The sequence below is a fragment of the Microcaecilia unicolor genome, chromosome 3, assembly GCF_901765095.1.
Source record: "Microcaecilia unicolor chromosome 3, aMicUni1.1, whole genome shotgun sequence".
Taxonomy (NCBI): Eukaryota; Metazoa; Chordata; class Amphibia; order Gymnophiona; family Siphonopidae; genus Microcaecilia; species Microcaecilia unicolor.
In genome coordinates this window covers 150,883,011-150,908,157 of record NC_044033.1, presented here as the reverse complement: position 1 = coordinate 150,908,157, position 25,147 = coordinate 150,883,011, and the positions used below count along the sequence as shown (strand labels likewise).

General features: G+C 45.3%; 1 protein-coding gene across 1 annotated transcript in view; it reads right to left on the bottom strand.

Annotated features, from left to right (window-relative positions):
• Nucleotides 1–25,147, bottom strand: part of DESI2 (desumoylating isopeptidase 2) — a 50,069-nt gene that overhangs the window by 5,505 nt on the left and 19,417 nt on the right. The window contains exons 2-4 of the mRNA XM_030196472.1: nt 23,806–23,878; nt 21,401–21,494; nt 10,917–11,058 (exon numbers count right to left, since the gene is read on the bottom strand). Coding sequence (XP_030052332.1) covers nt 10,917–11,058; nt 21,401–21,494; nt 23,806–23,878 — 309 coding nt within the window. The remainder of the gene's footprint in view (nt 1–10,916; nt 11,059–21,400; nt 21,495–23,805; nt 23,879–25,147) is intronic.

Genomic DNA, 25,147 nt, shown 5'->3' with positions numbered 1-25,147 from the left:
AGCTCTTTGCCAGAGGATGTGGTAACAGCAGTTAGCGTATCTGGGTTGAGACAAACATGGGAAGCAATTGCTTGCCCTGGGATTTGTAGTATGGAGTGTTGCCATGATTTGGGATTCTGCCTCAACATCTGCCGAGCTGTGATCTGCTGAGACGTTCGAGCCAAGGACACTAGGGCCAGGAGATTGTCTGCCCTTGCCTGGGGATGATAAGCTCGAGACGTCCGCGTGTCCAACAGAGCTCCGATGAACTCTAATTTCTGAACCGGGACAAGGTGGGACTTGGGATAATTACAAACCCCAGTAGCTCCAGCAGTTGAATAGTCATCCGCATTGACTGTAAAGCCCCTGCCTCCGAGGTGCTCTTCGCCAGCCAGTCGTCGAGATAAGGGAACATGTGCACTCCCAGTCTGCGTAGCGATGCTGCGACAACTGCCAAGCACTTTGTGAAGACCCTGGGCGCAGATGCTAGGCCAAAGGGCAGTACACAGTACTGAAAGTGCTAAGGTCCCAACCGAAATCGAAGATACTTCCTGAGAGCTGGGAGTACCGAGATGTGAGTATAGGCATCCTTTAAGCAGAGAGCATAGCCAATCGTTTTCCTGAATCATGGGAAGAAGGGTGCCCAGGGAAACCATCCTGAACTGTTCTCGGACTAGGAATTTGTTCACGGCTCTTAGGTCTAGGATGGGACATGTTCCCCCCCCCACCCCCACCCCCGTTTTCTTTTGCACAAGGAAGGAATAGAATCCTAGCCCTTCTTCCCCTGGTGGAACAGGTTCGACCGCATTGGCCATTGGAGAGTTTCTCTGCGAGTACCTGCTTGTGCTGGGAGCTAAAGGATTGAGCTCCCGGTGGAGAATTTGGAGGCTTGGATGCCAGATTGAGTGTGTATCCTAGGCGGACTATTTGAAGAACCCACTTGTCGGAGGTTATAAGAGGCCACCTTTGGTGAAAAAATATCAACCTCCCCCTGACAGGCAAGCCACCCGGTACAGACACTTTTGCTGCGGCTATGCTGCACTGTAGCCAGTCAAAAGCCAGTCCCTTGCTTTTGCTGGGGAGCCCTAGGGGCCTTAGGTGCATGGCGTTGACGAGAACGCGCATGCTGGGGCTGAGCCTGAACCAGCTGCCAGGAAGCAGGAGTGTACCTACGCCTGTTATAGGAACAGGGGGCACTCATCCTCCCTCCAAAAAACCTCCTAGAAGAGGAGGCAGTAGCAGAAGACGTCCGGCGGGAGAGAGAATCGATGGCATCATGATGCTTTTTCATCTGATCGACCATGTCCTCTACTTTTTCTACAAAGAGATTATCCCCCCGGCAAGGAACATCCGCCATTCGCTGCTGGGTCTTCTGATCCAGGTCAGAGACACGCAGCCATGAGAGTCTGCGCATCACTATACCTTGAGCAGCTACTCGGGATGCTACATCAAAAGTGTAGTAAGACCCCCTGGCCAGGAATTTGCGACACACCTTCTGCTGCCTGACCACCTGGTGAAAAGGTTCAGCAAACTCCAGAGGAAGTGCTTCAACTAAACTGGACAGTTGCCTCACCGAGTTCCGCAAGTGAATGCTCGTGTAGAGCTGGGATGTCTGGATCTTGGCGGAGAGCATAGCGGCCTGATACGTTCGCCTCCCAAAAGAATCCAAGGTCCTAGACTCTCTGCCGGGGGTGCCGAGGCAAAGTCTCTAGCACTCTTGGCTCTTCTGAGAGCTGAGTCCACCACCATGGAATTGTGAGGAAGTTGGGCCTTCACCATTACAGGCTTTCCATGGACTCTGTACTGGGACTTCTTGGGGACCACTGGATTAGAAAGAGGGCAAGACCAATTCCGCATCAGCACTTCCCCAAGTGTATTATGCAGAGGGGCTGTTGCAACCTCAGCAGGTGGAGAAGGATAATCCAGGACCTTGAGCATCTCAGTCCTGGGCTCATCCACAACCTCCATAAGGAACGGAATGTCTTTAGACATTTCCCGCACAAAGGATGAGAAAGTAAGACTCTCAGGTGGAGACATCCTTACTTCAATCGGTGGAGTAGGATCAGAAGGAAGCCCACAGGACTCCTCCTCCGAAAAGTACTTGGGGTCTTCCTCCTCTTCCCACGAGCGCTCCTCTTCGGTATCGGACAGAAGCTCCCTAAGAGCAGCCCGAACCTGAGCCTGCCTCGACTTCGAGGATCGACGACCTCGTGGGGGGTGTCGAGAAGTTGACCCCTGCCTGGACTCCAGCGAAGCTTCTTCCACCGACGTCGAGGGGGAGTCGACTCGGGTGGCAACCGGCTCCGGTACCGCAAGTGGCACCGAGGACGGGGACCTCCTCACAGGCGATGGCCAAGATGCCGTCTCTGCAGTCGGCACAGAAGGTGCCAGCACTCCCGAAACCAAGGCAGACTGACGGAGCAAACCTTCTGGAAGCTCTGGAAGAAGGGCCCAGATGCGCTCGTCGAGAGCTTCCATCGGAAAAGGCTGGGGGACCGGTGCGGGAGTCGGTGCCAGAATTTGAGGGGGCTCGAGAGCCGGTACCAGGCTGCCAGATGACCAATGCATTGGCACCTCCTGAATGGAAGGTGAGCGGTCCTCCCGATGCCGACGTTTCTTGGGTGCCAACTCCTTCAGCTCCCCAGAGCTCTCAGTACCGTGTCTGGAAGGTGATCGATGACTGTGCTTCTTCACCTTTGCTCGACGCCCGTCATCGAGACTCCTCGGTACCAAAGAGGATGTGGAATCCTCACGCCTCCTTGGGGCCGGGTTCGGGGAGCCTGCATAGCAGTAGGCCTCGAGATAGGTGGAGACCCGGCTCGATGCCTCGCTGCTCCCAGCGCGTTGTGGTCTTTCGGCAGCCATTACCTGAACTCTCAATGTCTCCCTCGACATAGACGCTGCCGACCTCGGTACCAGTGTCAATACAGATGTTGATGCAGACGTCGAAGGACCAGATCGATCGGAAAAAAGCTTCTTGCGTTGAGCCTCTCGAGCCACCTGGGTCCGCTTTTTCATCAAATTACACAACTTACAGGCAGGCAGCTGGTAGATGGTCGGGACCCAGGCACTGAAGACACCACACGTGGGGGTCGGTCCCAGAGATGGTCCGGGTACACCGAGTACAACGCTTGAAGCTGCTGGGTGTCCTCGAGGACATGGAGGGAAAAATGGCGGCAGCGAAATTAAACGGCTCAATGGTGCCAAAAAAGGGCACAAAAAAAGAACAAAAAAAAGCCCGACCGAGCAGCCTAAAGGCGGCCTTGTCGAAAAATAAAGGAAACTGTAAGAGGGAGAAAAACTAAGAAAATAAGTGAAAAGTGTTTTGGGTTTTTTTAATATATTGGGTAGCGAGGTAATAAAAAGAAGAGAAAATAAAAGCAAAATTGGGCGGTAAACGCCAAACTTGGTTCTCCTGAGCAGAAAAAAGGGAAGGTTACTGAAAAACAACTTTCCCCAGTCACGGATAAGAAGAAACTGAGGTAGCACGTTCGTGTTGCAGACGGGAAGTTGCTCGCGCATGCGCAGTGGGTTACTCCCGTGCGACGCTGCGTTCTAGAAGTATTTTTGATTTTTTGCTTTGCAAGTCTCCGGTCTCCTGGGCCATCACGGACGACGACCCATTTGTGATAATATCAGCCTGCTTGTCCTCTGAGAAACTAGAGGACCCCCAGGGTAGGGAATAGAGAATAGGGGAGACAGAGTAGCTACAGAATACAGGGGGAAGGATAGAGACACTGAAGGGAGATACTGGAGAGGGATGGGAGAGGGGGTTGGATGGATGCTGCTTGCCAAGGGGGGGGGGGGGGGGAATGTAGGAAGGCTAAGAAAGCAAGATGCTTTGAGGTTTGCAATGTCTAAGTGAAGACCTCTTCCCCTCCCTCCTTTTTTTAAATCTTTAAGAAAACATTCCTCCTCCCCCAAGGAATATTTTTAGGCATACCTTTTCAAAAAATACCAGAAAGCAGTTTACCTACAAGTCCTTTGTATCGATTTGTGTAAATAAGATGTAAATAAATTCAGAATTTCATGGTAGATAATATAAGTTGCCCTGGGTATAGCCATTGACCTGTATCTGTCCTTTGAACCTCAGATGTCTAAGGCGTTTTCCTTGTGTCTTCAATACATTGTGGAAATTGAAGCGATTGATCCCTTTTTTGAACTCTGTCTTCTGTTCTTTGGTCCAAACATGAGTCCTTTTCAAATCCGATTATTGTAATGCTGTTTACTCAGGTTTGAAGTGCCTCTTTGTCAGGAAATTATAATCCGTGCAGAATACCACTGCCTGACTTGTGTGTGGAGCTTCCCAATATTGTAGGCCAACTCCTCTCCTGGTTAAATTGCATTGGCTTCCAATAAATTCTCTGATCACCTTTAAGCTTTGCATATTTGTTTTACCAAATTTTGTATAGCCTATTGCCTAGTTACATGCAGGGTCTGAAAGATCTGCCTTCAAGAAATGCTTTTCCTACATCTAAGGACTATCTCGTGCTTCATTATCCAATTTGTAAGAATCTTTACGATACATATTAATTCTGCAGGTTTTACCTACCAGGCTTCTAAGATGTGAAACTCTTTGCCAAATGCATTGAGATATTACTGATTATCAGCTGCTAAAGGCCATTTCCAAATGATCAATCCCTCACTTTAATTAGTGCTTGTTAGTTCCTCAGCATGTTAGGTATCTTGTTTTGGTTACTGTACAGCGGTGATTTTATTTTTTAAGGGGGTGGGGATTGTCCATTTCTTGTGTATACTCACATTACTTAAATTGTACTGCTGTTAGCCACATTGAACCCAACTTGTTTGGAATAATGTGAAATATAAATGTCTCAAATAAAGATGCACAGAGGCGGCGGAGGAAGTGACGTCAGCGCTGGGTAATGGACGCCTGAAGCGAGAGCTCCGCTCCCGACGGAACAAAAATAAGATAAAACCCCTCCAAATTGAGCGCAGTACTCATAAATTTCTATCGGAAGGATAGCTAAACCTATGGCAGCCCGAAAGAGTCTCGCGAAGTACAAGTTCGCTAGCGAAAAAGGCGAGGCAAGCAAGATCGCGGGATCGCGATCGGGCACACGAGGCGGCAAGATGGCGGCCGGAGACTCCGAAACGGAGCCAGATCCCGAGGAACCGGCAGTAAGTGGCACAGAATTGGACAGAAATGAAATATCACGCTGGTTCAAAGAACTAAAAGCGGAAACGATTGCTACCCGGAAGGGAATACAGGCCTCTGTGGCGGAGCTCCGGGAGGAGCTGAAAGACATTGGATTGCGGGTAGCTGAGACGGAGGAACGCGTGGAAACGCTGGGAGACGAAGTGCAGACGCTACAGGTAGCATTAAAGAAAGAACTGCAGTCCAGATTGGATCTTGAACAAACGGTGGAGGACTTGGAAAACCGCTCAAGGAGATGCAATCTCAGATTTAAAGGAATACCAGAGGAAGAACAATTTAGAGATGCCTTGAAAGTGGTGCAGGAACTTAGTGCACACATACTTAAAGAGCGGCAGGGAGGTGGAGACCAAGAAGAGAGAGAATTACCAGTCTTGGACAGAGCACACCGAAGCCTAGGGCCACAAAGAGGCGGGCAGCCCAGGGATATTATTGCATGTTACCATGAATTCAGAGTGAAAGAAGCTGTATGGAAAGCAGCTCGTGCAATGGGAGATTTCAACTGGAAAAACTGCAAGCCAAAGATTTATCAGGACTTGGCTCGAGCCACTCTTCAGAAACGGAAGGAATTTAAAGAGGTGACTCAATACTTGCAACGGATGGGTCTAAGATACCGGTGGCTGTATCCATTTGGGCTCCAGGTCACTGTTGGAACGACGCATAGAAGGCTGCAATCACCTAAAGGAGCATGGAAGATCTTGAGAGAAATGGGGTGTGAGGACTTACCAAATGAGGAAAGATCAACACCATACCGCAAGCAGACACCAGTGAAAGATCGGAGTCTTGGAGGAAGCCAGACCAGGGGAGAAAAGGAACCGAATATTATGAAGGAGAGGCAGAGAGAATCCGAAGATGAAGGAGTGGACTGAATAAGAGCAGATAAGCTAATCATGGGGACTCAAGTTTTTATATATAGTGAATTAAGCTATAGACTATAAAGTTACATGAAAGTTCAAGGAGGCTGCAAGATTGAAGGGGAGATTCGACTGGGGAGGAGGGGGAGGACATGGAGAAGTTAAATGTCGGGGGACATTGCCAGTGGGGACTTACTTCCTTTGGGAGGAACTGGCGAAAAGGGAGGAGAGCCAGTTGAAGGGGAAGGGGAGGGTGGGGGGAGGGGGGGTTATAGGACAAGGGAGGGGGGGGAAGGGGGGGATTTTGAGGGTAGGATCGTGGAATGTAAATGGCCTTAACAGCCCCGGGAAGAGAAGTATTATTTTCAGAGAATTACGTAGACTGGAGTGGGATATAGTAATGTTACAAGAGACACATATACAAAAGAAGGATGAAAAATTGTTAAGGAACCAGGTACTAGGCGAGGGGTACCTATGTGCGAATCCCAAAGGGGGGAAATCTGGGGGACTGGCTATATATGTTAAAGATAATCTGCAATTTACCAAAGAACAAGAATTCAGGGGGAGGGAAGGTAGATGCCTGGCAATCAAAGGATCAATTAAGGGTCATCCAATCACACTCATTAACATCTATGCACCAAACGAGGGACAAGGGGAATTTTTTGAAAAAATACGAACAAGTCTAATGCCTTTTGTTGAGGGTCAGATACTGTTGGGGGGTGACTTTAATTTTCCCGCAGCAGGGCTTGATCACTCGAAAGGAAAAGAGCAAGGGGCGAAATACACAAGAGGGAAATTTATCAAACTAATGCGGGAATTAGATTTACTGGACTTTTGGAGGTTACAACATCCAGGACAAAAAACTTACACGCACTACTCACATGCACAAAAGACATATGGTAGGATTGATGCGATCTGGGGCAGTCGCTCGCTATGGGGAGCTCTTCGAGGATCTGAAATTGATAATATACATGCATCAGACCATGCTCCGGTGTGGGTTATGGTGGGAGGTTTAGGCAAGGAGAGAGGGGAAAGGGTATGGAGGCTTAATGAGTCTTTGATTGACACTGAGGAAAATTGCAAGGAAGTGAAAAATATAATTCAGGAATACCTGACATTCAATGATAACACAGAAGTAACAGACGGGACCTTATGGGATGCTCTTAAAACAGTGGTAAGGGGGCATCTGATTAAAAAAGGGGCACAACGAAAGAGGGAACAAGGGATACGGGAAATGATGATTCGTCAAAGATTGGCAGAATGTGAGGTGCTCCACCAGACAGAGGGGAATGCCCAAGTGTTCAGAGAATTAGTGGCTTGTAGAACTGAGCTGCAAAAGTTACAAGTTGGGAAGATGGAATTCCAACGGAAATTATTACAACAAAAATTCTTTGAATACAGCAATAAGGCAGGCAGTATGTTAGCTCGGAAATTACGCTGCAGACAGGTGCAAAATACGATAACCAAACTAAAAAGGGGGGGAGGAAACATGGTGCATCAAGACGGGGATATCAGGGCTGAGTTTGTGAAATATTACACGAAATTATACTCGAAAGAGGAGGGAGCAACAGTGGAGGAGAAGCAAAAATACATAAGGGAGTTAGGCCTCAATAGAATAACAGAGACTCAAAGGGTGAGCTTAGAAGCTCCAATAACGTTGGAGGAAGTGTTAGGTGCCATCAAAGGACTAAAAGGAGGGAAAGCGCCGGGGATGGATGGATATACGGGGAAATATTATAAAGTATTTAGGCACGAATTAGCTCCCCTGCTGATAAGAGTGGGGAATGCCTGTTTCAAGGGGGAAGAGTTGCCAGTGAGTATGCATGCAGCGGGGATCACAGTACTCCTCAAACCAGGGAGGGACCCCACTTTATGCGGCTCCTACAGGCCGATCTCCTTATTGAACATAGATGTTAAGATTCTAGCCAAGGTGATGGCAGAGCGTTTGAGCAAGCTTTTACCATTTTTGATCCATGAGGATCAAGCGGGGTTTGTGCCACACAGGCAAGTAGCGGACAACATTCGCAGAACTTTGAATATTAAGTGGGGAGCCCAGAGGAGAGGGGATTCCCTAACTCTTTTAGCGATCGATGCAGAGAAAGCATTCGATAGAGTGGATTGGGAGTTCCTATGGGAGAGCCTGGCACAGATGGGGATGGGGAAGAATTTTTTAGGCTGGCTGCAGAAATTATACGTTCGCCCGGTGGCAAAAATTAAAATTAATGGGGGATACTCTGAACAATTTGATATTCAGCGGGGTACTAGGCAGGGATGTCCGCTTTCACCCTTATTGTTCGCCATAGCCATAGAGCCATTCGCCCAGAGGATCCGGTTACACCGAGAGATACGGGGGGTCAAGATGGGGGGGAAGGAGCACAAGATCGCATTATTTGCGGATGATATTTTATTTTACATCTCAACCCCTATGCAGACAATGCCTACTTTAATTGAAGAGTTGAAGAGTTATGGATGGGTATCCGGATTTAAGGTGAATTATGATAAGTCAGAGGTGATGGGGGTTACGATATCAGAAGTGGAGGAAGAAAGAATAAAAGAAGCGTTCAAATTTAAAGTAGCTAAAGAGAGTTTTAGATACCTAGGGATACAGATCCCGCGGAATCTTACTAAATTATATCAATTAAACTATATACCCTTATTAAAAAAAGTAAGAGGGGACATGACCAAATGGCAAAAGGGGTGGCTCTCATGGTGGGGCCGTATTGCATCAGTAAAAATGAATATTCTCCCTAGGCTTCTATTTTTGTTTCAAACACTTCCAATCCCAGTACCCAAGAGGGAACTAATGAGGTTGCAAACGGATATAGGAACATTTATTTGGGGGGGAGCACCGGCAAGGCTAGCGCGGAAAATAATGTGGGGCACACCAGATCAAGGAGGGAGGGGGATACCAAATTTACTCTGGTATTATTGGGCATCACAGCTTAAACAAATCGCGGTATGGGGAAAGGTAGACTTATCATCCATAACAAAACTAGAGCAGATTTTTGTACAAGAAGGGGTGCTCGAGGGATTGTTATGGGCCCAGATTCCGGATAATACATATAAGAGGCTTACCCTAAATCCCTTTGTATCACATCTCTTAGCATTATGGGGCACTTTAAAATTTAGGCTTAGGGGATCTAGGACTAAATCCACATTTGCTTGGATCACACAGGACCCAGGCTTCCCGGCCGGGATTCAGGGTGGAGTGTTTAAAACATGGTTCCATAAAGGGCTTATCAGATTCAGAGACCTGCTGACAGAAGAGGGGATTAAACCCTTTGCAGAATTGCAGGAGGCCTATGAATTATCATCATCAGATATGTATGCGTATATGCAAGTAAAACACTATATAGCTTCCACAAGGTGGATTAAAGATAAATTAGTAAAAAAGGAAAAGATGGAAGATGTATGGGGGAAGATTGATCTATGGGGAAAAGGAATATCTAGGCTATATGATCATATACGGGGGTCACAATTCGTAAAACATAAATACATGCAGGCCTGGGAGGGGGATCTGAAACAGGAACTGACTGACTCCGAGTGGGGAAGAGTATGTAGAGAGGTTAAAAAAGCCTCGGTTTGTGTGTTACTGAAAGAAAATGCATATAAAGTACTAAGTAGATGGTATTACACGCCGGAGAGAGTAAAGGCAATATTCCCGGAGGCTTCAGACAGGTGCTGGCGATGTAAGGAGGAAAAAGGCACCTTTTATCATATATGGTGGGAGTGTGTGCTCATACAGAAATTTTGGGAGGGAGTGACGGGACTATTGACAGAGGCCCTGGTAACTTCTTTCCCATATGATCCAAAATGGTGCTTATTGGGGTGGGGGAATCAAAAAGGAGAAAAATGGGGACAAAGGATTAAGAGGCTGGGCCTCGCGGCTGCAAAATCTATAATAGCAGTGTTCTGGAAACAAAACAAGGGACCTACAATACATAACTGGATTGGGAAGGTAAAGGGTTTAATGGTGATGGAGGAATTGACAGATAAACGAAGGGGGAGGTATAATGTTCAGGCCAAAGAATGGAAACAACTTGAACGGATATTGGGGAAAGAATTGTAAAGGGGGGGGGGAAATAAGGAAGGGAGCTTGGGAATGGAAGGGACTAAGGAAGCGGGAAGGGAGGGGAGGGGGGGAAATAGGGGAGGGGGGGGAAAAATGGAGGAGACATGAGAGGACATTCTTTATTGTCTTTATGTTTGTATTCTATGGTTCAGAGAAAAGAATGATTGTTGTTACCAGAATTTAGGATGAGACATTATACTGTAACATTTATAAGGTTTGTTCAATAAACTTTACAAATTTAAAAAAAAAAAAAAAAGATGCACAGAGGCTGAAAAACAATAGTAAACAAAGAGCGGGGAGATGTAGGATAGTGGGGGAGGCTAAAGACAGCAGGGACTGCAGAAATAAAGGAAAAAAAATCATTGTCAAGGGAACCCAACCACCATGGCACAAGACCCATATCAATGGCAGTGTGTTAGCAGGGACATAAATAGGAGCTGGGGAGGGTCCTCAGTCTCTGTCAAGCAGCCTGTACAGCACAGATTAAGGCCACAGATTAGTAGAGAACACAGATCTTGCCACCTGAAGTGGAACCAGCAGAACCCGATTCAAAGTATATGATAGTGGCTGAGAAGGGAAGGGAAGAGTAGAAAGTAGAAGGGAGAGGGGAAATGTATCATTGTATGACACTAAGGGTATACTTAAAAGTTCATTAAAATGAAGAATCTATAGTTGCAAAAATCCTATGTCTGGCCTGGTGGTCATATCACATTCACAAAACTGATAAACCTGCTTGTCTCCAGAGAAATTTCAAAACACCATGATAGAAACAGTATAACCAGAATTTATGAAAAACAACTGCACAAAGACATTTTTAGGAGAAGAGTAAATAGTTTACCTCTGATAAAGCTGAAGAGAAGTGGTTACAATTCTTGTGCATTAGATGGTAGGCATTCCCTTTATATTCTTTGCCAAGTTCTTCTACAATTTTTTCTATATCATTTTCTGTAAAATCCGTACTTCCAAGTGCTACTGCTTCTCTAAAAAGGTAGCAGAAAAGATTACTGTAGTATTTGCTGCCAATCTCTATTTAGCACTAAACAAACACTTATCAGTACTGTTTTTGCACATTAAAGGGGTCTTTTACAAAGCGGCGGTAAGCCCAATGCAATCTTACTGCATGCTAAAATAGAACAACCGCCAGCCCAACGCGGCTGCCGGTGGTAGTTCTGGTGCTCCGGGAAAAATTTTTCCCCCCTAGCGTGGCACCAATCCGGCAATAATTGGGCATTGCCGTACGTTGCCCGGTTACCACTGGGTTACCGCGGGAGCCCTTACCGCCACCTTAATGGGCCATACAGTAAGAGTTATCGTACCACATGGCCATTTTTGTTTTTGGGGGGGGGGGGGGGGGGGGGGGGGGGGGGGGGGAGGCATTTTACCAGCTGTGGTAAAAAGGGCTCTGCTGAGTGGGGAAAATGCCCCCCGCTGCTACTGCAAGGCCATTTTTCCTGTAGCTTAGTAAAAGGACCCCTAAAATCTTTACTATTTATTGCATCAGATAAGTAGTAAGAATGCATGCCACAAAGAAACTAGGGGGGGTGTCTTTTACTAAGGGTTAGCTCGAGTTAACTGCAGCAGGTCCCATTTTATTCCTATGGGCCCTGCTGCAGATAACGCGAACTAATCTTTAGTAAAAGACCCCCTAGAACTGTTAAATTGGATTACACATCGTGCGTGCTTGGGCAAACTCCTTTAAATTGAAACTCAACACAGAGAAAACTCATTGCCTTCTACTCACCTCACTCTATAACAAGTTCAATCCCTCCAACTTAATTGCTCCTGAGCTTGTCCTACCAATCTCTGAAAATTCTAGGAGTAATACTTGATAGAAATCTAACACTGGTGGAACAAATGCACGCTACCGTCAAAAAGGTATTCTTCACTCGTTGGAAATTAAAACATATAAAACCTTATTTCCCTAGAGAAGTATTTTGCAATTTAGTGCGGTTTTAATTCTAAGTCATCATGATTACTGCAATGGAATCTATGCAGGGTGCACAGAAATGCTTCTCAAAAAATTACAAACTGTCCAAAATACAGCTGCAAGATTGATCTATGGTAAATTGAAGTTCATCAGTTCCAGACCATTACATGAAAAACTGCGCTAGCTACCTGTATAACATTTAAATATCGTATAACATTTAAAATTTGCACCCTGGTGCATAAAATCCTCTACGGTGAAGCTCCAGCTTAATCTTATCTTATCACTCAGGAATTCTTACAAATCTTCTCGTTCGTACTTACATCTCCACTACCACACATGTAAGGGCCTCAAGTATAAAACCAGCTACGCATCTACCTTTCCCTATATCAGCGCACGATTGTGGAATGGTTTACCCAAATCAGTAAAAACTACTTCTGAACAACCGGCTTTCAGAATATCACTGAAGACCACCTTATTTAGAAAAGCTTACGCTACAGTCCCGCATTGCATTAGTGACTGCTGAACTGTTACAGTTATGCGGCCGTATTGAATTCTTCTGCACCTTTCTCTTTTCTTCCCCTCTGTCATTACTCACCTACTACTTCACCCTTAATGTATCTGATTGTTTGTTACTAGGTTGATGTAAGCCTTTTTACACTGATGTAAGCCACATTAAGCCTGCCCATGGGTGGGAAAGTGTGGGATATAAATGCTATAAATAAGTTAAAAAAAAAAAGTGTATCATGTAGTTATGCACTTTCAATTATAATTAAAAAAATGGATCAGAGAAAGAAAACAATGAAATACCAAACTATTGTGCACATATAGATGTTCCAGAGAATAAAGTACATGTAAATATACTGTATTCTAAAATAACCCACCTCCCCCCCTCCAAAAAAGCAGAAATGAGTCATCTAAAAAAATAAGCATGAGAAACATCAACATCAGCGTTAATGATCCTAAGTGTCTACCAACGGTGAACTGTGCAGTTCTCTCTAGTGCAACTCACCATCTCAAAGCATCAGTGAAAGGACCTTGACTCTGTAAAGTCCTTATGGCACAAGCCAAGTGCAGGATTGATACAGCTAAAGAACACAGAACAAGAACTCTTCTACACTGCTAGTGCTATTCCATTATAGGATTTTTCTGTTTCACCTATTCTGCATTAAATTCCTCTTCAACAGTCTGTGATCCAGTCTCCGAAAACACCAACTCCAGTACTGGTGAAAGAACCAGATGAATCTTCTCTATCTGCTTCCTTATCCCTCCTGGAATAACCACATTAGTTCCCAGAAAAGCTAGTTAAGAATTTTAAGGGTTAGATGGAGGAAGTGACGTCACCGGAGAGCATGGCTGCCTAACTTCTGTGCTCCCGAGTACCCGAGGTGCAAAGAGCGCTACCCGGCACTTACAATAAGCAAGGAGGGCAAAGAAAACGGCGCCACTTAAGAACGAGGAGCGGAGGAGGCCAGAGACGTCCATGCAAAGGCGGTCTACGCCGCTAAACCTGTCAAAATTCGCGTATAAGAAAGGCGCGACGAAATCCAACATGGCGGCCAGAGCGAACGAAGAAATGGCGGAGCGAATGGATGCGGAATTGCAACCATCGGGAGACATGTTCGCATCGCAGACCCAGGGAGAGCCTGAGGGGGCCGGACTGCCGGAGCTATGCGCTTGGATCCAGGAAATCCGATCGGATCTAAAAGCCATGAGGTCAGAGCTGGCGACGCTGGGGGCTGACCTGAGAGGGGAGATAGCTGAGCTCGGACACCGGGTGGAGGAGGCGGAAGGCCGAATAGATGACCATTCGGAGTCCCTGGGCTCCCTTGAGAGGCAGATCGCAGATGAGCGAATAGGGCAGCAGCTTCTCTCTGAAAAACTGGAGGATCTGGAAAATAGGAGCAGGCGCCATAACATCCGCATTCGGGGCTTGCCGGAGGTTTCAAAGTATCAAAATAGTGAGCAAGTGGTCCAGCAAATTGCCAGCGATGTTCTAGCGAACACGGAGGATCCGATTCCACCAGAAAAAATAAACTTGGACAGAGCACATCGGGCCCTGGGGGCTAATAGAAAGAACTTACCAAAAGATATTATAGCATGCTTCCAGGACTTCAAAGTGAAAGAGCGAGTCATGGCAGCGGCAAGACAAATAAAGGATTATAAATGGGACACCAATAGAGTGGAAATATACCAGGATTTGGCGGCTGCCACCCTGAAGAGAAGGGCTGAGTTGAAGCCGGTAACGGCAAAGTTGCGAGAACTGGATATTCGTTATCGCTGGAGATATCCGTTTGGACTAGCATTCTACAAGGATGGGAAACAGCACATGGTCAAAACCTTGGCAGAGGCGCAGAGAATACTGCAGGGAGACTATCAGATGGATACACCCTCGGCAGCGGAGCGCCCATCGATGGCAGCGGATCCCAGGACCCACCCCAGATGGCAAAGAGTGGGTCAGAGTCGACTACAGCGCCAGAAGTCAGCGGGACGCCTCACCTGACTTTGCATGGCAACAATGGGAGATAAGATCCCACTTGTTTAACAGGATGCGCCCTTGTGGCGAGTTTACCAGGTGCCGTGGACTTGGAGAGCGGCAAGCTGGCCTGGTTGAAAGTTATTGTTGGTTATAAGGTGCAGTAGGGTAATATAGAACATTGGTTTAAACAGGGAGCAAGATAAGAGTTAAGTTAAAGATATTAATAGCTAAAAATGTGAAGGGGTACTAGTGAGTTACAACACCTCCGTGTTGCACCATCCAGAATATGGTAAAGGTGCTAAGGTTTTGGGGGAGGGAAGGGGAGACTAGGGGGGGAGGGAGAAGGAAAGGAGCGGAGGAGGGGAGGGGGGGGGGGAGGGAAGAAGGGTGGGAGAGACGGGTGGCTAATATTGAGATATGCTATAATGATGCTCATAACTGAAGAAGTTGTCTATATATACAATGCTTAAATGTGTGACTATAAATGTGCGGGGCTTGAATACACCGCAAAAACGGAAGCAGGTATTTAGGGAAATGCAACGCCAGCAAGCCGATGTAATGTTTCTCCAGGAGACCCACCTTAGAAAAGTCCATGAATACTTAATGAATAATAAGCAGTACCCATATATAAGATGTGCATCAGCCACAGAGGTTCAGAAAAAGAGGGGAGTTTTGATAGCTCTATCCCGGTCCCTACCCTGGCAGGTGCATACAACGGTCAGGGATACAGCGGGCAGATATATATTGATGGTGGTCTCCCTTGATAAGGAATATTACACACTGGTATGTACATATGCACCCAATGAGAATCAGAGGATATTTATGCAGGAACTGGAGAGGATTTTACAAAAGCATGCTAAAGGTCATTTGGTGATAGGGGGCGACATGAACTTGACACTGGACCCGAAGCTAGATAACTCAGGGGGGGTGGCAAAATACGCGCAGGGAGATAGAGTAGCCTTCCAGTCCTGGCTGGCAAGGTGGGGGCTGACTGACTTATGGAGAGATACGCATGGGACTGAAAAAGATTTTACCCATTATGCCCCCCTCCACAAAACCTACTCGAGAATTGACTATTGGCTGGGCGATGCGATGGTGAGGAGGCAGGTTGAAAGGGTGACTATCGAGCCCTGTAGTTGGTCGGATCACTCTCTGGTGGTGCTAACGCTGAGGATGGGAAGAAGGCCTATAGGCCGTCCCCATTGGAGGCTAAACGAAGCCTTACTCCTAGAGCCACAGAATATAGCTGAATTGGAAAAGTACATAAAGGAATATATAGAGCTTAATGATAATGAAGAAGCCCATCCGACCAGTATTTGGGAGGGAATGAAAGCGGTATTAAGGGGTCAGATAATAGCATGGCAGGCACACATCGTCAGGGATCATAGGGGGAAGGAGGACGCAGTTAGAAATAACATGGAGGCCAGTGAAAGAAAGCATAAAGAGGATCCGTCCGACACGCAAAAATTGCAGGAAGTGCAGCAACTCCGAGCACAGCTTAATGATCTCCAGATGACGGAGATAGCAGGGCAGCTTCAGCGGGTTCGGCAGGAGCATTTTGAATTTGGAAATAGAGCTGGCCGGCTATTAGCAAATAAATTGAAAAAGCAAACCCAAAGAAATTATATTGCAGGGGTATATAATGCATCAGGTCAGTTAGTAAACAGCACAGAAGAGATACAGGAAGTGTTTCGGGATTATTATGGCCAACTATATAAGTCGGACCTGAGGGGCACAAGGGAAGAGATTGCACAATATCTACAGGGGATACAAATGCCAGGCCTATCGGAGAAGGAGGTAGAGGAGTTGTCCTCCCCCATAACGCTTGAGGAGATAGAAAGGGCAATCGCGAGTTTGCCAAATAATAAGGCGCCTGGGCCTGACGGATTCCCAGCGAGCTTCTATAAGCTGTTCTCCAAGTGGTTAGCACCATTATTGTTAAAAGCAGTCACAGCATTTGACAACATGGGGGAAATGCCTTACTCGTGGAGGGTGGCAGAGGTAGTCTTGATACAAAAGCCGGACAAGGATCCCCTATGTTGTGGATCATATAGACCCATTTCCCTATTAAATGTGGACTATAAAATTTTCACTAAAATTCTGGCTGCAAGGCTGCAGAGGGTACTCCCGAGAGTGGTTCATGAGGATCAGGCGGGCTTCATAGAGGGCCGGCAGACGTTCGACAATATTAGATGCCTGCTCCATGTGATTCAGCAAGCTAATGAAGAGCCAGACTCGGTTCTACTCCTCTCGGTGGATGCTGAAAAAGCGTTCGACCGGGTGGAGTGGCCTTTTCTGTTTGGGGTCCTAAAGCAGATGGGACTGGAGGGAAGAATCCTAAAATGGTTCAGCTTGCTCTATACTAATCCCCTGGCAATCATAAAGATAAATGGGGCTTATTCGGAGCCGATAGGGCTGGGTAGGGGGACGAGGCAGGGGTGTGCGGTATCGCCCCTGTTGTTCGCAATATCCATTGAACCATTAGCACAGAGGATTAGAGAACACAAGAGTATACGGGGGGTGGTTAGAGGTAAGAGGGAGCACAAGATTATGCTGTTTGCGGATGATGTATTGCTGACCTTGGCACAGCCTAAACAATCGCTACAGCAGGTTGCTGAAGTGATCTTGCAGTATGGGGAGCTCTCGGGCTTTAAAATTAATACCACTAAGTCCGAAATACTTAATCTTACGGTTCCGCAGAGGGAGGCCCAGGAATTGCAGAAATTATACCCATTTAAATGGGCAGCGAGGGCAATAAGGTATCTTGGGGCTATGATTACCCCAAGAATAGAGCTTTTATATCAAGAAAACTTCCCTAAGAAGGTCAGGGAGCTTTTTGAAGAACTGGATAGGTGGGAGGGCCTCACGATTTCGTGGTTGGGTAGAATACATGCGGTAAAAATGATGCTCCTGCCGAAGCTGCTTTATTTATTTATGGCGCTTCCAGTTCCCATACCGCGTATCTTTTTCCAGCAGTTGACTAAAAAGGTTTTTGCATATATTTGGAGGAAGCGGCCACCCAGGGTGCGAAGAAGTGTAATGTACCAAAGGCCGAACAAAGGCGGCATGGGGGTCCCAAATTTTTTTCTCTACTACCAGGCAGCGCAACTGCGGGTATGCGCAGAATGGTACCCGACCAATACCAAAAAGTGGCTTCACTGGGAGCGAGCATGGATGGGGACTAGATACACAGGGGACGCACTCTGGAAACCGAGAAAGGAACTCTTAAAGATAATTGAGAGGGTCCCGTTGGGCTTGAGCCACATCTTACATACCTGGCTTCAATTAAGAAAGCGGGCTTTCCCAGAAAGAGAATATTTCCAACAGATGGCAATACAAGATGCTCCAGGGTTCCCCTTGGGGAGGGAGGAGAGGGTATTTCAGATCTGGGCCAAGAGGGGTCTTTACCAACTGGGGCAAATTTGGGTCAACGGAGAGATGAGGTCATTTGAGGAGTTGCAAGATGAGTACGGATTGGAGGAGAGGGACTTAGTTTATTATAACTGCATCAGAAATTATATACTTAAAAGAGCTAGGGATGAATTGGAGTTGGCAGAGACGGAGGTGGAAAAGGCAATGAGACAAGGAGGGGGTAGGGGTGGCATAACGAGGATATATAGAGCTCTGCTTCTGCTCTCGTCCCCACTGGGATTCTATACTAGAAAATGGGAGGAGGAACTACAGGGTAACTATACGGAAGAGTGGTGGACACATAGCTATAGACACCTATTGAAGCCCTCCATTGCCCAGCCTCTGGCAGAGAATGGGTATAAGATCTTATACTGGTGGTACTATACCCCAGTTAGACTACAGAAATTCTGCCCACAAATGTCGACAAACTGCTGGAGGGACTGTGGAGGGAAAGGCACATTTTGGCATATATGGTGGGAATGCCCAAAGGTTCAAAAATTCTGGACGGAGATCATGGACAGGGTGAAGGAAATGACTGAGATTAGCTATCCGAAAACGGCAGAGAGTTGTCTTCTGCATGTAAGACCTAGCAAGAGCCCCATACATAGTCACAAGCTGGTCATCCATGTCTTAGGAGCAGCAAAATTAGCGCTCGCTCGGGCCTGGAAGCAGCAGGAGACTCCAGCCATGCAGGTGGTGATGGGCAGGTTACATCACCTGTATCAAATGTCAAAGCTGACGGCATTGCGAAAAGGTCAGCTTCAAAAGTTTCAAAAAGTATGGGAAGCATATGAACAATGGAAAGGAGTGGAATGAGGCAGGATGATGCACACCCGAGGGGGGGGGGGGGGAGGGGAGGGAGAGGGGAAGAATTGAAGGGGAAAAGAAATGAGCATATGAGCTGTACGATCTGCATTGTTTGTATGTAGTTGATGTAATAAGTTTATCAGAAGCTTGTATCAGTAGAGGTTGTTTATTTTTGAAAAACCAATAAACAAATATAAAAAAAAAAAAAGCAAGAGCCTATAGCCAAAAAAATAAATAAATAAATAAAAAGTTGGATCTAATGAGATGCTTGACAAGGTCACACAGCTGATTTTTATGTTAAGTGAAAATATTTTCCCAAATATGCAGAACTACGTGATGATGAACAGTTTGTTTTTGTATCAGTTTTTATTATGTATGTTTTTATTATACTCTGCTTAGTTGTAAACGGATGAGACATTTTTAAATAAATAAAATGTGTTCTTGGGTCATTAAAAAAAAAAAAAAAAAAAAGAATTTTAAGGGTTATTCTAAGGACTTGCCAAATGTCCAGTATAACCAGCATAGTGCAAGGCCATCTCGATCAATTCGTGTTACAGTGGTGTTACATTGCAGAAAGACATTCACTGTTCAAGACCTCAGTCTACTTCTGATTCAGAGTCTAAAGGTGCACACTCATTGCCACCTTATCTCCAGGCTCCTACCATTTTACAAAGCAGGCTGGAGTTCTTAAATCCAGATTTTCTCTCCTCTGAGTCTTCCATCGATATGAAGTAATATTCCAGAGGAACATCTTCTAATCCATTTCCACCTCTGATGAGAAACGAGTCTCCTTACAAAAGGTATTTCTTACCTGATATTTGTTCAATGCACAAAAACAGGGAGACATCTTTTCCACTATAGCAAGTAGAAGAATCCATGGTCAGACGATTTTGGCCTTCTAAAGTTCACAGAAGCCCCAAAACCTACATCTCATACGTGGCAAACTCCACTTAACATACAGCCTGTTTCCAACTGGCTAAAATATAAGGTCCAACTAGCACCTGGTTTCAACAAACTCCAGCTCTCGCATTCTTCTGTTGTGACTGAAGCAGCCAGGGAAAACAAACACAAAAAAACAAAACAAAAAAACCAACAAAAATTTAGTATATACTCTACTATTTCTCCTGGAAAAGATCCACAGCTGTTGGACCACAAACAAGATGATGTTCCTCGGAGAGTCATTGTGAGGGGATGATGGTTGTTCTCAGTTGTCTGAGCCATGGTGCCCCCGCGCTTCAAGCTTCTAAGGCAAACAAAAACTATGAGCCTTTTGTACAGGGCTCTCATTTGCTGCCTAGATACATCCCCGAGCAAACCAAAATCTTAAAATGAAATCACCAAACATAAAGTGTATACATCCACTGCTAGTCACAGTGCGAGGGCATCATGGCTTGGATGGCTGACAGCAACCATTGTCTTTTCATAGTTATTCTTTGAGGAATTCTTTGTTTCTTATGTGTACAACATTCCCTGCCATTCCTTCATATAGTGGATTTTTGCGTTTCACTTAGTTGAGTATTCTCTACTTTTGGTTATTTTGTTAAATGTCTATTGTCTATTAGATTGTAAGCTCTTTGAGCAGGGACTGTCTTTCTTCTATGTTTGTGCAGCGCTGCGTATGCCTTGTAGCGCTATAGAAATGCTAAATAGTAGTAGTAGTAGTAGTATGTTCCAAAGGACCATGCTGTCTGCATTGATGCTCATTAGTTGTATAAGGTGCATATATTTTTCAAACATACACTTATTCCCACCCAGTCTCTCATCACAGGCTCTACCTCTGCTAGCAGCCTCCAGATTGTCCACTTCAGCCATTGTCACCAGGCATCTAGCTAAGTTGTGTGATTCTTTTTTATATGAAGACACACTAAGTTGGAAGAAGCTCCTTCCACTGGAAGCTTCTCATTAGGAGAGAAGGTGAAAGACAGTGGCCATCAAAAGATTAGAGCTATTTTGCAACAACTGTCTACTGGCCAATGCAGAAATTCTTTAATTCTTTGCAGAGTGGCAGGAACCTGCTCCTTTGCTCCCACTGTTCAGTGTGCCCCTAGAACCACAAGAACAGATATTTATCACAAGATACAGAAGTACCTGCTCTCAGGTTTCAATTTCTGCACAGTGTTGCTGGCAGAAGACTAAGAGGCAGGCTGAGCGGTGGGAGCAAAGGAGCAAGCTCCTGCCGCTCTGCAGAGGACTCCAGCATTTGAAAAGGTGGATGAGTGGTGCTGAGGCTATCATGTAATCCACCTAAGCAGCTACTGTTTTCTTTTGCAACATGAATACACAGATAAACCCCTATTTTTCTTACCATGAGGAAGCACTTAATTGTCTCAAAAATAAACCCTAAAATTCCAAATGATAAATCCCCAGGATCAGAAACCAGACTTACAAAGCCATTGATTTAGACCAAAATTGTTGGATAGGAACACATTTCCAGAACAATGCCCTAATGTACCAAAGTCTCCATGACATTTTCAATATCAGTCTGTTCGACTACCTTACGCATGGCATGTTCGTATCAGGGATACATAAGCTCTCAAAGCGGCTTGTATTGTATTTCTACTGCCAATCAATGGGAGGATTCTAGCTATGCGTCTGTCTAACGTCAAGTCCCTATTCCATTTTGTTGCCAACATATATTTTAAGCTGCTGCCTGGTTTAACCACAAAAATTTGTTATAACAAAAATTTTCTTTTATACTTACTTAAATTTAAATGTATCACCTAATTCAGATGCATCTCCTGGAGTGATTTCAAACACCCCTGAAAATGGGTAAGGATGACCACCATAGGCAAACTCTGAAAGAAACACAAATAAAATGTTGACATTATTCCTAATGCAGCTACTACATATTAGATGCAAAACAGCACACCTGCATTTTATCATCATTTTCCTCCTGCTGCTTTGGATTTCTAGTTTTACCAAATTCTGCCTTTGCTGGGCTACAGTGCAATGAGTTTTCCCCCTATATCTACTCCAGTGCTTCTCAACCTAGTCCTTGGGGCATACTCATCTGGTCATGTTTTCAGGATGTCCACAATGAACATGTATGATAAATTTGCATACCAAGGAAGCAGTGCTTGCATGTCTCTCTCATGTATATTCATTGTGGACATCCTGAAAAACTCCACAGGATGGTTGTGCCATGTTTCACCTCACGGCGTCTTCAGGAGAACTTGAATACTTCTCTGCTTTCAAACTTAACTTCTATGAAAACTAATTGCAGTCATACTGGGAGGCAAAATCTCATCAAGTTTCCTCCTCCAACTCGAACTCTCAGTATGACCACAATGAGGTTTCATAGAAGTTAAGTATGAAAGCAGAGAAGTATTCAAGTTCTCCTGAAGATACTGCGAGATAAAACTTGGCCCCACGTTGAGAACAACAACTATAGAGGATACTTTAAGACTGTTCTTAAAAACACTGATGAGCACGGACACGATAGGTGGAAAGAAAACATCCACAGTAGTCCACAACAGGAGCACGGGACTGTCCAAGTTAAGTGATGCAGTTTTTTTACTATTGAGTAGAGATATAACTATAAGAACTGTTGCATAGAAGAGATACAACGTAAAATAGAGGGGAGGCGAGGCAGGTCCAGTGCTGTGATGTATTATGGCTGTGGTGCTATAAGATTTAACCATCATTAAACGGTATAAGAGCACAACAGCAACACGAACTGAACACTGCGTATTAAAAAAAAAATGTTCTAGTCTTTAATAAGTTCACTGGCATTAAATAGCAATCTCTCAGAGTTAAAATTTAATGTCAAGACGTGCAGAGTGATGCATTTGGGGTGTAGAAACCCAAAAGAGATATCGAATAGGAGGGGAGAGATTAGTACGCTCAACTCAGGAGAGAGACCTTGGGGTGTTGGTGTCTGAGGATCTGAAGGTGAAGAAACAATGTGACAAGGCGACAGCCGTGGCTAGAAGGATGCTAGGTTGCATAGAGTGGGGTATAACCAGCAGAAGAAAGGAGGTGTTGATGCCCCTCTACAAGTCGTTGGTGAAGCCCCACTTGGAGTACTGTGTTCAGTTTTGGAGGCCGTATCTGGCTAAAGATGTAAAAAGACTGGAAGCGATGCAAAGAAAAGCTACGAAAATGGTATGGGATTTGCGTTGCAAACCGTACGAGAGACTTGCCGACCTGAACATGTATACCTTGGAGAAAAGGAGAAACAGGGGTGACATGATATAGACGTTCAAATATCTGAAAAGTATTAATCCGCATACGAACCTTTTCCGGAGACGGGAAGGTGGTAGAACTAGAGGATATGAATTGAGGTTGAAGGGAGGCAGACTCAGGAGTAATGTCAGGAAGTATTTTTTCACGGAGGGGGTAGTGAATACGTGGAATTTTGCCCTCCTGCGGGAGGTGGTGGAGATGAAAACGGTAATGGAATTCAAACATGCGTGGGATAAACACAAAGGAATCCTGTTTAGAAAGGATCTATGGAATCTTAGCAGACATTGGGTGGCGACGCTGGTATTTGGAGAATAAAACCGGTGCAGGGCGGACTTCTACGGTCTGTGCCCCGAGAAAGGCAGGGACAAATCAAACTCGGATATACATATAAAGTATTACATACCATGTAAAATGAGTTTATCTTGTTGGGCAGATTGGATGGACCGTTCAGGTCTTTATCTGCCGTCATTTACTATGTTACTATGTTACATGTTTTCAGTCTTACTCCTTTTGGATGATTGAATGTTGCTAATCTGAAAGAAAGGAGATAACCATTCAATATTTGGTCATCTTGTTGTGACTGGCCAGATGAGTCAAACTGGTGCCAAACGGAATTATTATATATATCAATATATATTCACTGGGAGAAGGACTAAGACCAAAAACCATTGGTTTTCAAACAGATTTCAGGTATGGTCATTACCAACATGAGCTGGACTTTAAAAGACTCTGCTATTGTGTGCCAATTTTCTATGTCATTTCTCCCTTGAGGTGTTTAATTTCTGACACATACTACCTAATATGCAACCTCTGAAGTTGACCATATCTATGTCCGAACTAATATCTTCTGCTGGAATGCTGTACACCTCTGTGTCTTACTATAAAAATACATAAGCACATTAAAAAGAAAATGTCACATACCTCTACCATATACTTGTATTCCAGAATGGAAAACTCCAATTCCTAGGGATGAGGTGTATTCATTAATCCAATACTAAAAACAAAAGAAAATAAATAAAAAAAAGTTGAGAAATCTAGGATCTCAAGCAACTGAAATTAATGTTACAGTGTCAAGGAGACAAAATATTGAAAAATGCTAATACAACCACAAATACACCTATGATTGTACACATAGGGGTAAATGCAAGAAGAGCACCTACCAATATAGAAATAGGTGCTTAGTGCCCAAATAACGGCACATATGTGCGTAACTGCAGTTATAGAATACTATCCTTAAGTTGGCATTCAGGCACCTAACTTTACATATGAACATGTCAAAGGCTGGTGTAAATGCTCATGCCTGTTGGCAGCTGTGCACATAAGTGATAGTAACTTACATGTGGAAATGCAAGACATGCCCCAGACCCATTCATGTGCATGCTGCCTTTGCAGTTGTGCGCTATAGCATTTAGGTGCTATCGGCCTGATGATCAAAAGTAAATGTGGGTACTAGAGGCCACTAGCACCCACATTTACTACACGCAGGTTATCATAGGGCTCCGGAGAAATTCCCTTATATGGTAGGGAAGCCCTGCCCAGCACATCCCAGATTGCACTGGGCAGGACGCTGCCATTTTGGAGGTGGCACTGGAAGAGGAGGGAGTGCTACTCCTTCCATCACCCATGAAGTACGGGAGGGGGGGGGGGAGGATGTGTGTAGCCCACTGGGCCACCAGGGATTTTTCTTTTGGTGTTTTGGGGGGGGGGGAGGGGGGCTGGAGATCCACTGGACCTCCAGCCCCCCGTGTCATTGTCTTGGGGGGGGGGGGGGTGCCCACGGACCTCCCACTCCTGTGTTTGACAGGTGTGGACCTGTCAAAGTGCAGGACTGCGCCTTAGCACATGCCCAGGCACAATCCTCACGCACTTTCCCCCCAATAATCAACGCTAATAACATGCCTAAATTTACATGTTATTAGCACTGATCACTGGGGAGTTAATTCCCTGCGCAGTTCCAGTGCTATTTTAGGGCGCTGTTTCGGAACAGCACAGGAAATTATCGGGACCATATGTTTTTGTTTTGTTTTTTTTAAGAAAAGCACCAAAAGTACAGTTACACACACAGCTGCAAAGCATTGCCAATTATCTTAACTGGCAGGACCATTATTGGTACCTAAAGCCAATTAGAACCTAGTTTAAGAAGTTAAGCATGAAACCAGCACTAATTCTATAACCTGCAAATGCAATTCTGCATACTAGTCACAAAATTTTATGCGCAAATTTATAGAACGAGGAGGTTAATGCTGTTCATGAACAAAGAAGT